Source organism: Tachysurus vachellii, chromosome 10 (assembly GCF_030014155.1).
Source record: "Tachysurus vachellii isolate PV-2020 chromosome 10, HZAU_Pvac_v1, whole genome shotgun sequence".
Lineage (NCBI taxonomy): Eukaryota > Metazoa > Chordata > Actinopteri > Siluriformes > Bagridae > Tachysurus > Tachysurus vachellii.
Genome location: NC_083469.1, coordinates 12,178,466 through 12,192,969, shown reverse-complemented (window position 1 = coordinate 12,192,969; position 14,504 = coordinate 12,178,466). Strand labels below are relative to the sequence as shown.

General features: G+C 37.5%; 1 protein-coding gene across 2 annotated transcripts in view; it reads left to right on the top strand.

The window, feature by feature from the left end:
• Nucleotides 1-14,504, top strand: part of LOC132852337 (1-phosphatidylinositol 4,5-bisphosphate phosphodiesterase beta-1) — a 44,728-nt gene that overhangs the window by 19,605 nt on the left and 10,619 nt on the right. For both annotated transcript variants that reach the window (XR_009649114.1, XM_060879485.1), the window contains exons 8-22: nt 1,501-1,601; nt 1,737-1,903; nt 5,772-5,918; nt 7,477-7,634; nt 7,924-8,006; nt 8,372-8,456; nt 8,559-8,745; nt 10,110-10,186; nt 10,273-10,369; nt 10,472-10,556; nt 10,809-10,933; nt 13,059-13,213; nt 13,936-14,100; nt 14,184-14,283; nt 14,370-14,474. Coding sequence is in view for 1 of the 2 variants with exons in the window: in XM_060879485.1 (XP_060735468.1) it covers nt 1,501-1,601; nt 1,737-1,903; nt 5,772-5,918; nt 7,477-7,634; nt 7,924-8,006; nt 8,372-8,456; nt 8,559-8,745; nt 10,110-10,186; nt 10,273-10,369; nt 10,472-10,556; nt 10,809-10,933; nt 13,059-13,213; nt 13,936-14,100; nt 14,184-14,283; nt 14,370-14,474 (1,837 nt within the window). In the remaining variant the exon portion in view is untranslated. The remainder of the gene's footprint in view (nt 1-1,500; nt 1,602-1,736; nt 1,904-5,771; nt 5,919-7,476; nt 7,635-7,923; nt 8,007-8,371; nt 8,457-8,558; nt 8,746-10,109; nt 10,187-10,272; nt 10,370-10,471; nt 10,557-10,808; nt 10,934-13,058; nt 13,214-13,935; nt 14,101-14,183; nt 14,284-14,369; nt 14,475-14,504) is intronic.

The window sequence follows — 14,504 nt, the reverse complement described above, 5'->3', positions numbered from 1 at the left end:
AGGCATTCCCAGTTCTGCCTCAATGATTCACACACTGCATGAGCCTTTAATCTCTTTTTTTCCTTGATCTCATCATTTTCTTGACCACAGAAACATGAATCGACCTTGAGCTTTTCACTGCCTCCTGGTTCCTTTGGCTCCTTTGCATATTTTGAATGCTTACTGGTCCAAAATGTATAACATTGAGGCAACACGGACTAATGCTTGCCCTCTGACAACTTTATTATTACATTTGTTAAAATGAGTCAATTGAGTTAAAGGCAAATTAACTGGATTGTCTGCAGACTTGGACAGAATGCACAAATTAATTTAATTGGCTACGTGATGCTTTTAGTTATTATTTAAGTTGGACAGCATGACATTAAAGCAAACAGCTCTATTTATAAATTGTTTTGAATGACATCGCAATCCATATCTAAAGTAATGAGAAACACATATCATCCAGGCATCAACATGGGGCAGTTCCTCCGTTGCATTACTGTTTTATTTGACTATGTTAAAGTCAGCAACAAAGATTGTTCAATGTTTCTGTAACGATTCTGACACAAATACTTTAACTCAGTGCTTGCTTTATATGGGTGAATCAAAAATTTGTCGTAAATGTCCACAAGGTAATAGTAGTAGGACACATCAGTTAATTTAACAAGCAAAGGTCAACCCAAAGGGCAACTAGAACATGACAGCAAGGCTTGGTTTACAGTGAGACAATGAAACAATAGGGTATAAGCAGAGGAACCAAGGTAAGGATTAAACACAGAGCAGGTGGAAACAGTCCACAACTGACTTGATAGGAGCAAAGATAATGCTGCCTTCATGTGCAATCATAATTATTGTATTATTGAGTTTCCCCACTGGAAAATTGCACATGAACGACCTCCCGAGTCATAATTATGACTCAGAAAATGAGAAATAATTTTGATACCCAAGTTTCTCAGATGAGAGTCCTAATCGTTCAGCATAGCAGAGAATTACCCTAAAAAATTTTGAATCTTGAATTATGATTCTTTCCACTATGAAAATAGCTTGAGTAATATGACTGAGTAATATGTGTTATGGTGTCAAAATAATAACAAAAGAAAAAACAAGAAATATGTCCTTTCTGACTACAAAGCATGTGAGCATGACATACTTGTAATTACTTCTTCAGAAGTGGGAAACAGGATAAGTCTGATAGCACAGGAAGGCAGCATAGAATTGTAAACTGAAACCAAAACACAAGGACATTACTTTTGTTGCCATTTGATTTGATGCAAAGGAGTATCTGTGGCAGTCCCTGTATTGATTTCTCAATGAAATGAGTGCTTCACTTCAACAATAGAGGTGGATTCTGATACTATTTGGAAGCTTTTTGACAAGAAGCTGATTGGTAATGTGCATCCAACTAGCTAACAACTGGAAGTAGTTTGAGTATGCAATGGACTTTAGATCCTGCTCAGGAACTAACAAGGATAAATGTGTAACTATTGATCAGCAGTTAATTGCTAGTCTTTATTCATACAGAACGATTCCATTCCTCTGGAGGACCTAACTCCTGAGATTTACAAATCCTTCATTGCCAATCTTTGTCCCCGACCTGAAATCAACCAAATCTTTGCAGATCTGTAAGTAAGAATGTGCTAAGGTTCGAAGTGAAATAGCTTTCTGTTATGTATTTCTATTGTGGGTTTGAATTTTGAGAAGCATTGTACAGAACCATATTTCTGAAAAGAAAATTCTTCTCTCTATCCGATTTATAGAGGAGCCAAAGGCAAGAACTATCTAACCATGGAGCAGATGACTGAGTTCATTAACAACAAGCAGCGGGATCCTCGTCTGAATGAAATCCTATACCCTCCACTGAAGACAGAACAAACACAGCTCCTCTTGGAGAAATTTGAGCCCAGTCCAGGCATGATACAAAAAGGTCAGTCCTAAAAACTAACGGTCCTCAGCCATCATGTTCCGACTGTCTCAGCTGTCTATTGATTCCTACAGCTGGTTGATATGCTGTCATGTCACATAAGCCTAGACTGTCCTGGGATGACAGGTAGCCATGAGCGATGCTACAAAAGCCAGGCTTTGTAGAAGACTGTTATATACAGTGGCACTTGTAAGTTTGTGAACACTTTAAAATGTTCTGTATATCTGCATATATATGGAATCATTTGCAAACAAGTCCTACATGTAGACAAAGAGGAATACTTGGTCATTTATTTATTGAGAAAAATGATCCAATATTACATACCAGAGAGTGAGTATTTAAAGAACATGGATCTATCAAAGTCTGATCTTCACAACACATGTTTATGGAAGTGAATTATGGCACAACTGAGACAACTGAGGACCACAGAAAAAGCGTTGATGCTCTTCAGATTGAAAAAGGTTAAAAACTATCTCAAATGAATTTAGACAACAACAATCCACATCAAACTGATTGTGTACAGATGGATGAAATTCAAGGCCACCGTTACCCTCCTCAAGACTGGTCTACCAACAAAGATGACTCTAAGGCTAAGATGTGTAACATGTCATGAAGGAATCCAGGGTAAATTCTAAGCGTCAGGCCTCTCTCACATTGCTTTAAAATTAACGTTATTGAATAAAAGAGGCGTAGATGACAGGGGAAAAAAACATCGCCGTAAAGAACATTGCAGCCCATATGCTGTTTGTTAAAGATCATGTGGATAAGCCAGAAGGCTATTGGAAAAAAGGTTTTGTGGACAGATGAGACCGTAATAGAACCTTTTTGGTTACTCCATATGTGAAACAGGGTGGTGGTAGTATCATGGTCTGTTTTGCTGCAACTTGCCGTTATTGTTGAAACAAAGACTTATGAATTAGACGAGCGAATTCTAATGTCAGGAAGACAACAACTCTACCACATGCAGGAAGACAACAACTCTACCACACAAGTCATCCTACCAAAAAATGGCTTACAGTTAAGAAGGTAAGAAGTACAGTATACAGGTAAGAAGAATAGAGTTAAGGTTTTCGATTGGCCAAATTAAAGTCTTGATCTTAATCTAATAGAAATGTAGTGGAAGGATCTGAATCAAGTAGTTCATATGAGGAAATCCACCAAGCTGTTTTGTACTGAGGAATGGGTGAAAATTAACAGTTACTGGAAGTTTAGTTGTGGTTTTAGTTGCTAGTTGGTCGCACCAGATACTGAAAGAAAAGGACTTACATTTACCACTCACTGATATGAAATATTGGAACATTTTCCATAATAAATAAATGGCTAAGTTTAATATTTTTCCCTCATATATTTTTTTGATTTAATTGTTTTCTATTTGTTATCTTTTAAGACTTCAGAAAATCTAATGTTTTAGCTTTTATGCAGAAATATAGCACATTCTAAAGTGCTCACAAACTTTCAAGCAGCAATATAATTCTTGAAAACATAAGACTATAGATAACTATAGTAGTTTTTATGTTGCTCAAATTGTTCTGAAGTAGTGTCCAGAAAACCACTAGGGTTTCATAAAGCATAGCCAGTGAGTTGCCTTTATTTGGTGAGGCTATTTATGGTATTTTAGTAGTGGATATCATGATCCAGCACATATGAATACTTCACTGGTTAAGAAGAGAAAAAGAATCACATGTCCTTACCCCATTAACTTACCCCAATGAACTTCCTTCCCAGTGCAGACCCATGCTACAGCATGCCCCCACCTGTTGCAACCACCAATCAGTGGTCTTTCTCATGTTATTGCTCTATACTGACACCTAGCAGATGCCACTCAAAGGTGTCAGATGCTTTTATTGCTTTGTAGTCAATAACATTTTTGACTGTTTCTAGGCATTATAGGCTGTATAACAAAAAACCATTCTGTTTAACAAAAACCCCATTGTTCATCTCAGTTGTTACAATTTAGCATAATAAAATTGAAGTGACACTTAGATAAGTGATTGAGTACCTTGTTTTCGTGTTTAAATTCACCCAGCAAACGACTTATTAAACTTTATTGTACTCCTACTGCCTTCATCTCACTCTCACAGTTCTACACCTATCCCACAGGCAACAAGTGTCTGTGCAATAGTGCAAAAGGCAAATCAAAAGTCACAAAATAACAAGCCTAAACATCTGTATTTTATAAAACTATATATTATTATACAGGATATATTTTGTAATGATACACATTTAAGTGTTTGTTTATTGAATAAGTTAGCTTCCATAGAAATGACTGTACTTATTTTTCCGTATATTGAAAAAATAAGAAATACCCATTCTTTGTTATACTGTACTATACTTCAGTATTCTAGACTAGATTACAATACACTATACTCTAACATTATTCCGTAGTATAGTGCACTGTATTGTACTATACAATATGCTGACAAGGCTATGTTATGATTTTCTGTGCTGTTGTGCTTTCTTACTGAATGCCTTTATTCCATCCACCTCTTTCCCTTTGTCAGATTGCTTAAATTGGAACCCAAACCCACAGTAGCGCTTAGCACAGTCATGTGATTGACACCCACACAATAGCGCTTCATAGTCATTTGTTCTTCCTCAAGAATGTTTCACCGTCTTCAACTCCTCTACGTAGCTTTGAATTGCAAATTGTGTAATATTAAATCGTTTTTTTTTCTTTCCGGTGCACAAAACATTTTCTCTACCTATCCCTCCGTTTCATTACCATAGCAACAGTGACTCCTGAGATCGACTCAAACATGCCTTCCAACACTGCAGCTGAGCCAGTTTATTTATATAATCCAGTACACAACCGGGGGATCTGATCACTGGAATGATCGTATGAGAGAGGCAGTTAGCCTGTGACAGCTGATTGATAAGACATGTTTAGCCCAGAGAGCCTGGAGATGAGGATAGATGAGAGTGATCATCAAGCTCTTTACCTTGCAGAGCTACCATGACACCTCGCTGTCATTTAGATTATGAGCTATTCTTTGAGCCCACGCTCTGAAACAGGGGAAATGGTTATGGGGCGTTCGAGTCTTTCACCACACATTTCCAGACTTGGTTATATGTGCTTTATCCTTACATAATTCTGGTTTAGCAACAGGGATGGTGAGAGAAGTCATTGTCCCCATAGACCATAGGTTACCCAGTGTCAAAGGTGATTTTATCTATCATTTCTTGCACAGTTTCATAGAGTCAGACGTCAGAGATATCTTTGTGTCCTTAAGTGAATGTGAATAGAGGGAGCCAAAAATATTATCTGAATTGCACACTTTCGGCTTACTCTCCACATTGACAAGACAATTACTAACTTTCAGCAAAGCACAGTAATTGTAGTCTTTAAAATCCGCTAGTCTCCTTTTTTCCAGGGAGAGCCAGGTGGTTTGTTTCTGCCATGTGGAAGCCAAAGATATTTGCCTCACAGTGACATAACAGCAGCAGTCCCTTTGAGACTGAGATTCTTCATGTAATGTTGATATGAACTGTGGTTAATTACTTTTATATGTCTGTGTCGAATGACCTTAATTAATGTAAACTACTGCTGAGAATTTATCACAGGGGACATCCATATTCCAGTGTGTCCCCTACAAGCGCAAGCTCTGTTTAGGGAATGCAGATCTTACAGTTCAAGATTAATTTGATGACTTTGCAGAATGCCAATGCAATTCCAGCATATATTTCACTGATAAGACAGGTTGTTACTTTAGGTGCAAAACTGGTGTGGAAACAGCTTCTCTGCTAGTACACTGTAGCAGGTCTGTCACCTCAACCATATCCCGAGCTGAATTGTTATTCTTGCTAGATCAGCTGAAATGATGTAATTTAGCCCATGGACATAGTGTAAGGAAATTTCCAAACTGTTTTACAGGGCAGATTTCAGTTGAGGGATTCTCCAGGTATTTGATTAGTGATGAGAATGGAGTAATACCACCTGAGAAATTGGACCAAAGTGAAGACATGACCTTCTCTCTTTCACACTACTTTATCAACTCCTCTCATAACACCTATCTCACAGGTATGTTTGCTCTTAAGCTCAGTATTAATCACAATTTAACCATTATTTTCTGTCTAGGTTGTAAATGAGCTATTAAAAGAGAAAAATGTGATTCTTAGCACCATATCATACATTTTTTCTAGCATGAAATTATTTAGGTCAGTTGATCTACTTAAGTGTAAAAATTTAAATATATAACACTTTACATACATTTATTTAATCATTATAAATAAAAAAACAAACTTATATTTCATACTGTACATTATAAAAAAGGCTAAGAAATCTAAATTACTACAGTATACCAAGACATTTAGGCCCTGATTTACTAATGTAGTACACCCATCACCTACACTTAGTTTACAGAGCAGAGCACCAGGTTACTAAAAGGCTTAAAAGTTGCCTTAACTGCTTTTAAAAAAAACTAAATATTACAATATGGTAAACTGTAATCAACTCAAAACAATTAAATAACAGTTAACAAAGTTTTAAAACGAAAAACTATAAGGATAGAATAACAAATGTCTACTTAAAGTTCAATAAAATAATGTTAACCAAGTACTATGTACTCATCTACAACAAAAGCAAAATAAAACACAAATTAAATTTAGAAATATGCATTTACCACCTTGGGTTTTAGAATGCTATTTGGTCCTTCATGCAGTCTCTCTTCCAACAGTGAACTAAACAAGCTTGATAAATGTCTGCAGTCAAATTTCCTTTGAGTTATGCAACTCACTAACATGCACAAATAGAGACTATCACACCCAGCTTTGGCGGGAAACAATTAAAATTATAGAAAACAACAGAAACACTTGCAAGGAAATAAAATGTCTTAAACTCCCATTCTTTCTCTAACCAATTAACTATATGAGGCTTTCCTCTGTAAGTGCAGAAATATAAAACTAATTAAACCAATTATAATTTACTGAACAAACAAGTTGGTTAAAAGCTCAGGTTTCCTAAGTATGCAAGCGACAAACTGGAACATATTCTTCCAGAACATATTCAAACAAAACTATATTAGTATCCCTGTCTGGGTTCTAGTCTACATAACTATTGATAACGCTAACCAGGTTACACTAAGATGACAAAAAAGGGGTAATGTACATATGCATTGTGATTAAGATGTATGTTTGATATGATGTAAACTCTAAATTGTCACAATTTTTAAGTGATCACAAATTTAAGTGATCAAATCAAACACATTAATGATGCAAAGACCTTCCATTTGATGAATTAGATAAATATTTTCTAATGACCAATCTGTCCAGATAATTTGGAACAGGATTATGCTAGCATTTATTCCTAGCATATTTGTGCAAATTGATTACCCTGAATAATCTTCAGAATTATGTTGCAAAAAATTGAAATGGTTTGGTACATGAACCATATGCGTAATTGTTTAAGTCAACAGGAGATGTTTGGTAACTAATGAACAGAAGATGTTCCTTAAACTTAAACTACAGATAAATACTTCTCATAAGCTGTACTTGGACCTTGAACCAGCCGTCTGTTATTTAGTCAAATGTAATGATCATGTCAGAATTCATGTACTGTATACTGTATGTGTGTTTTTCAGCGGGGCAGCTAGCAGGAAACTCTTCAGTGGAGATGTACAGGCAGGTGCTGTTGTCAGGCTGTCGTTGTGTGGAACTGGACTGCTGGAAAGGCAGGACAGCTGAGGAGGAACCAGTTATCACCCATGGTTTCACAATGACCTCTGAGATCTCCTTTAAGGTAAAATAAACTGTACACACAGTACACTTTGGACTGTCACATAGTTACATCTTAAACTGATCCAGATGCGACTGGTTTTCTGTTGGTTTTACCCCAAAATGACTTTAAGTCAATGGCAATTGACAAAGCCAATTAACTTAATACTCTTCTTAATGTAATTGCAAAGCTGAATGCAATATCACCCTGAAATGAACTGCATTCAGATTGGAGAACTTAAGTGTGTTTCTTTTATGTCTCAGCTAGTGATTATATTCTAAAACCTATTCATAATCAATCTATTTTCTTTCAGGAAGTAATTGAAGCCATTGCCGAATGTGCTTTTAAAACGTCTCCTTTTCCCATCATCCTGTCCTTTGAGAATCATGTGGACTCGTGAGTGAAAGCGTCACACTGCCTGCATGTGACAAGTCTCTCTTACCTTTGGCCTTGGAGTGCCAATGTTCTGCACACACAAGAGCTGTGTGCAACTATGGCAACAAGGAGTAGAATGATTATAGCGTAGTCTGTAATGCACAATTTGTTTTCACTTGTCCCTCTTGAAATGCCACACACTGTTGCTGCTACTTTTCCTGCTGTATCAGATAAATGTGTCATAAAGTGGCAGCTCTCTATAACACCTTTTAAAGTAACACAATAGAAGCCTATGATCAGGGCTGATAAAATACATTTTTATCTTTGAATTTTAAGAATGTTATTTTTAATTTTTGTCAAAAATATAATTATGTTTGTAATTACAGTCCAAAACAACAAGCCAAGATGGCAGAATATTGCAGATCAATTTTTGGAGATGCCCTTTTGACTGAGCCACTTGAGAAATATCCGGTATGTACCTGGTTTTAAGGATCCTTTTACACTATTACAGACATTCAAAAAGTGTACAATTAATACATCAATGTAAGAAGATTGTTTTTGTGTGTATTTTAGCTTGATTCAGGGGTTCCACTCCCCAGTCCACAGGAACTCATGGGAAAGATCCTCATCAAAAACAAAAAGTCTCACCCCAAACCACCTGATGGGAGCACAAAGAAAAAGCTGTCTGAGCAAGCCTCGAACACCAACAGTGACTCCTCAAGTGTGTTTGAGCCATCCTCACCCAGTGCAGGACCTGCAGGTAAACACAATACGCATGTCAAAGGGCCTGCAGGTAAACACAATATACATGTCAGTAAAGGCTTAGTCTAATGCATAAGGAGGAAGTAAAGAATACTGATGACTGTTCTAATCACCACCTGTATCAGGTGCCTATGTTTTCATTCCTGTTTGTTATCCTTATAGTGCCATCTGGTGGGGTGTGAAGTATAGAGATAACTATGCTAATATACATTTATAGTTTGGACTGCAAGTGGTGGCTTAATTTCAACTTTAGGAGGAACGCATTCTTCATGGCATCTTCTGTTTAGTCAGTAAACAGTTGCTTACATTTATCAGCCATAACATTAAAACATGAATAACATTGATTATTGCATAATACTGTATATATATCACACCTTTCAAGGGGTGGGATAGGAAAGCATGAGGTTCTGAGTGACTTTGACATGGGCTAAATTGTGGTGTCAAGAAAAGTAGGTCAGGGCTTTTCCAAAGAGTAGGTCTTGTGGAGTGTTCCTGGTATTCAGTGGTTAGTACCTAACAAAGGTGGTCCAAGGAAGGAAACCAATAAACTGGCAATAGGGCTATGGGCGTCCATGGATCAATGATGCACATGGGGAGAGAAGGCTAGCTAGTCAGGTCTGATCCCGCAGAAGAGCTACTGTAGTACATATAGTTGAAAATATTAATAATGGGTATGATAGAAAGGTTTTAGGACACACTGTGAATCACAGCTTGGGGTTGCATAGCTGTGTACCGGGCAGAATGCCCATGCTAACCCTAACCCTAACCTTGTCCATCAGAATTGGATCATTGCGCAATGGAAGAAGGTGACCTGGTCTGTTGAATCATGCTTTATTTTATGTCATTTTGGATGTTTGGGTGTGTGTTTATCATTACCTGGGGAAATAATGGCACCAGAATGGACTTTGGGAAGAAGGAAAGTTAAAACCCTGTTAAAACCTTGAATCCTGGCATTCGTGTGGCTGTTACTTTGATGCATACCTAAATATTGTTCACAGCAATGGCATTCCCTGATGGCAGTTGCCTATTTCAGCAGGATACTGTGCAATGTCACTTTGCCTGCAAGCATTATTTAGAAAAGGTTAGAGAAAGATGACATAGAGTTCAAAGAGTGTGTGCCTCCAAATTCCCCAAATCAATAACCACTTCAATTCTAGAAACCTGACTGCTTTATAAATGTTTATGTACCTCTCTGGATTCATTAGTATTTTGATTCCACACTGCACATGTAACATTAATTGTGTTTCCACACACAATTCCCTGATATGCTCGCAGATATGCACTTACATGACTTATCTGGCTTAAGCTTAAGCCAGAAATGTTTTTTTGTTTGTTTTAAACCCTATTTATTGATCTTTTAAGCTTCAGCAGAGGTGGAGGCAGATGATGATGAAGATGATGACGATGACGATGATGACTGTAAGAAGTCAATGGATGAGGTAAGTGGGCTTATTTATCACATTCCTATCAAGTCTGAAATGACTTGATTTAGCAGCTAATTTGTTTGCATATGGACTTTCTACAGGGCACAGCTGGATGTGAGGCTTTCGCAACTGAAGAAATGTCCACTCTAGTTAATTACATCCAACCCACTAAGTTCCACTCCTTTGAGACTTCAAAAAGTGAGCAAAATTACTTGTAAATTTGGGCTCATTCATTTGGCCTAATTCGCTACTATGATGTAGTCACTGATGCTGATGCTTTTTCTATCATTTTGTTACCAGAGGTCAACCGCAGTTATCAGATGTCATCGTTTGTGGAGACAAAGGCCTTGGAGCAGCTCACTAAGACTCCTGTGGAGTTTGTGGAGTATCTTTTCTATTCTGCTCCATTCTGCTGTTATCTGAAGAAAAAAAAAACATGATGATGAATGTACATTTTAAACTGTATGTGAATATAGTCAGAACTATAAAAAGGAGTAATAATTATAAGCTATTTTATTAATTCAACTGAGGATTAACCTTTGTTATATGGTAAACGTTTAGGATAATTATCTCTTAACATTGAAAGGTTTGTACCTGTTAAAAGAAAGCCTTTATATTCTTAACTGAATTCTCTAAGATACAACAAGCTTCAGCTCAGTAGAATCTATCCTAAGGGCACCCGAGTCGACTCCTCCAACTATATGCCTCAAGTGTTCTGGAATGCAGGCTGCCAGCTGGTGGCACTAAACTTTCAGACAATAGGTAAAGGCAGTCTGTTTCATAAGTCATCTTCTGTATATGAGCATTATTTCATTCATTTTCCTGATTTGAAGTGGCAACAAGCTGTAACACTGCTTCCCTAGACCTGATCTATTTGTCAAATTCACACTGTCTTTCTTCATCACTTGTAAATTATAACTTCAACTTATCCACCATGGGAATAATCTCTCATTTCACCTGACAGGAGCATACAGTACCACCCTTTTCTGGGAGTGAACAATGCTGTCAGACTAGAAGGTGCTTTTATGATCCTAGCCAATTTACACCAATTTACACTCAGCAGTGTTCAAGTGAGTGCTGGGGGTCTGCTCCTGATGGTGTCAATACAACATAACCTGTAAGATAATCGGGATACTACTTCTATTCCCTGATAATGGAAACGTTTGACGGAAACCTAACTTAAATGGTTTGGACTTAATGCCAAGTGCAGACACAACTGCCATTACACTCATTTAAATACCAGACTGTATGAAGTGGTGACCCAAGTACCTCCCACAGCAAATTGTTTTGGCACATGCTCATGGAATTTCTCCAAATCCACCAAAAACATGTATACTGATTTAGCATACTCCCACACCCCCTCACAAATGTGCAAAGACCACACTGATGAGCTGATCTACTGTTCCGGAAGAGAAGAGGTCAACACTCGCCCACATTTGCGCAGCAGATTTTGAATCATGAGAGTTTTCTATGATTATTTTTGATCAGAAATCCTCCTTATTCAGCATAATAGCTTCACACATCACTGTCTACTTCTAGCTTTACCACCATAAAAGACACAGAAAGCCTTCTTAAAGCTGCCTCTACAATTGTGGACTGGCACAATGTCATTTCAGACTCACTCTTCCTGACCTCATGCGCAAAAGGGGAGAAGTCCTTTTAGAAGTGGGACGTAAATTTGTTTCTTACAGAAGCTTCTATCAGGCACACATAAACAACAATAAAGGCCCTGTGTGTCAAATTCAACTCACCACCAAATGGTGATCAGTTGACAGACAGTCTTCTGCATACACCACCCCTATGCCTGGCACAAGTCCCGGTCACTAAAAGTGGTCTTACTGAAAGCATTAAATTCCCATTAGGTAGCTTTCAGGTAAAACTTATAAGTCATAAAGTACATAACATGTACATCAACACAGGTGTTGTTGAGTGTCGGATGTGGGCGGATAGGAGACTGGTTGAACTGGCAAGTAACTCGTGATAATTCTCACGTGTGTGTGATCACAGTGAATATACTTACTTGTGCTTTGTCCTTTCAGAAGAATGCTGTGAATAAGAGAGCAAGTACTGAGCTGAATTTAACTATTTGAGTGTTTGTAAGTACTGCAAAGCAATCTTAGAGAATTAGGAAAATTAAAAGAAAGCAGAAGAACTCAATGAAAGATTGGCTGTTTCCCTAGGCCTGTATGTTTGCCACATACATTCCAGATACTACGTTTGTCCATGGAGTACGTCTTCATGAGTGTCATGGCCAGATTGACTGGAGCAGCCGTAGATGGAGGAGCTACAGCTATAGGAGCAGTTTGCTGCAGCACCTGGAGCACATGTCCTTTCTCAGCCTGCTCCTGAGTGATAGCCTCACTGGTGGTCATGGTGCAGGTTGAGGAGAGCCTGGTGTGGCATCTGGTGGAGGCTGCCAAAGGACTTAACTATCTCACTGAGTGGGGAGGTTTCCATAGTGGTGTCTGGTACCTCATTCTGAGTTTAAAGCCCACTGTGTATGATGGAAGGAGTTGGAAGACAGGTACCTTATTTAAGGAGTTTTACCTTTTACTTATTCCTTTAAATCCTCTACATCTCTTCGGTTCTCATCAACACACATAAAACACAAGCTGCCCAGCTCAGCTCAGCTCTCATTCTTCAATTCACAGTGCTTTTCTCAAAAGACAAACAAAACACATGTAAGTAAACTTACTTGACCAAACAAAAGATGAGTATCATCATAAACTTTCAGGCTATCCTCCTCTCTGTCCACAGCTGATGCTTGTGCACTGCTGCTTTGCAGAAACAAGGTTTAGGTTCACAAAGTGAACATCATTTCATTGTGGTTCAAAAACTGAAAATATATCTCTTTGGATGTTTTTTGTGTCTTCTTTTGCTTACCTAGATCTGTCCATGCAGCTGAACTTGGGCATGTTTGAGTATAATGGGAAGAGTGGCTACAGGCTTAAGCCTGAGTTCATGAGGCGACCAGATAAGCACTTTGACCCCTTCACAGAAAGCACTGTGGATGGCATTGTAGCCAATACTTTATCAATAAAGGTAAGTGTCCTGTGAACTGACTCTAACAAGTAAAGGTTTCTGACTTCTGTTTAGAGTATTCGAGGACTGTTTTTTGTAAAATGACTAGTAAATATCTATTTATTTTAGGATAGTATAAGCAGCATGTGTTGCAATACAAAATACTCAACATCTTTCCCAGCACTTCACACGCTACTAAAAATGACTAAATTACTGAAACATTATTATCACTTCAATTTATCATATCTGGGTTTAGACAAAAGTAAGGTTTTTTAGGTATATTCTCCAATACATTGATTCCCATGTGATTCTCAAGTTACACAACACCACAAACTAAAGGTACTGTGTCCTTACACAAGTGACAGAGGGGTTGATTAAACATATCCAACACTAACATGCTTAAGTTTCCTAATAGTACCAATGTAGTGAAAGATGCATTTTTTGCATTCTTACTGCAAGACTTTTATTTTCTGTTTGTATGAGTTTATTGTTCTACATTTTAACAAAAAAGTATGCCTTTAAAATCTGGTGTTTGTATAAAAATATCAAGCACATTTTACACGAAATGTATAGGTCCTAGTAACATGATCATAAAGTCAATAAAAGTGACTCATCAGGCTTGACATCAACATATTATATTATATTATATTATATTATATTATATTATATTATATTATATTATATTATATTATATTATATTATATTATATGGTGAATGCTGTAATTACTATTTTGCTCAATCAGATCATATCAGGACAGTTCCTTACTGACAAAAAAGTGGGGGTGTATGTGGAAATTGACATGTTTGGGCTCCCAGTTGACACGAGAAGGAAAGCATTCAAAACAAAGACATCCCAGAACAACGCTGTGAACCCTGTGTGGGATGAAGAGCCGATCGTCTTTAAAAAGGTATTGCAGCTCACTCAAGACAGTCACATAAAGCATGTAGCTTAAAATTATATATATTACTCTTGTTTTCCCTTCTTTGAAAGGTGGTTCTTCCTACTCTTGCCTCAATGAGAATAGCTGTATTTGAGGAAGGTGGAAAGTTCATAGGCCATCGGTTAATACCAGTATCAGCCATTCGACCAGGTAGATGTGTGCCTTCTGTGTTAAACCGTTAAACTTTGTGATTATATGATGAAAGAGTTTTTACACAAGCTTTATTGCTGTTACAGGTTACCGGTATATTGGACTGAGGAATGAGAAAAACCAATCGCTCACACTTCCTGCTATATTTGTGTATATTGAAGTGAAAGATTATGTGCCAGACACCTTTGCAGGTAAATAGTATCAAATTAGCACATAATAAT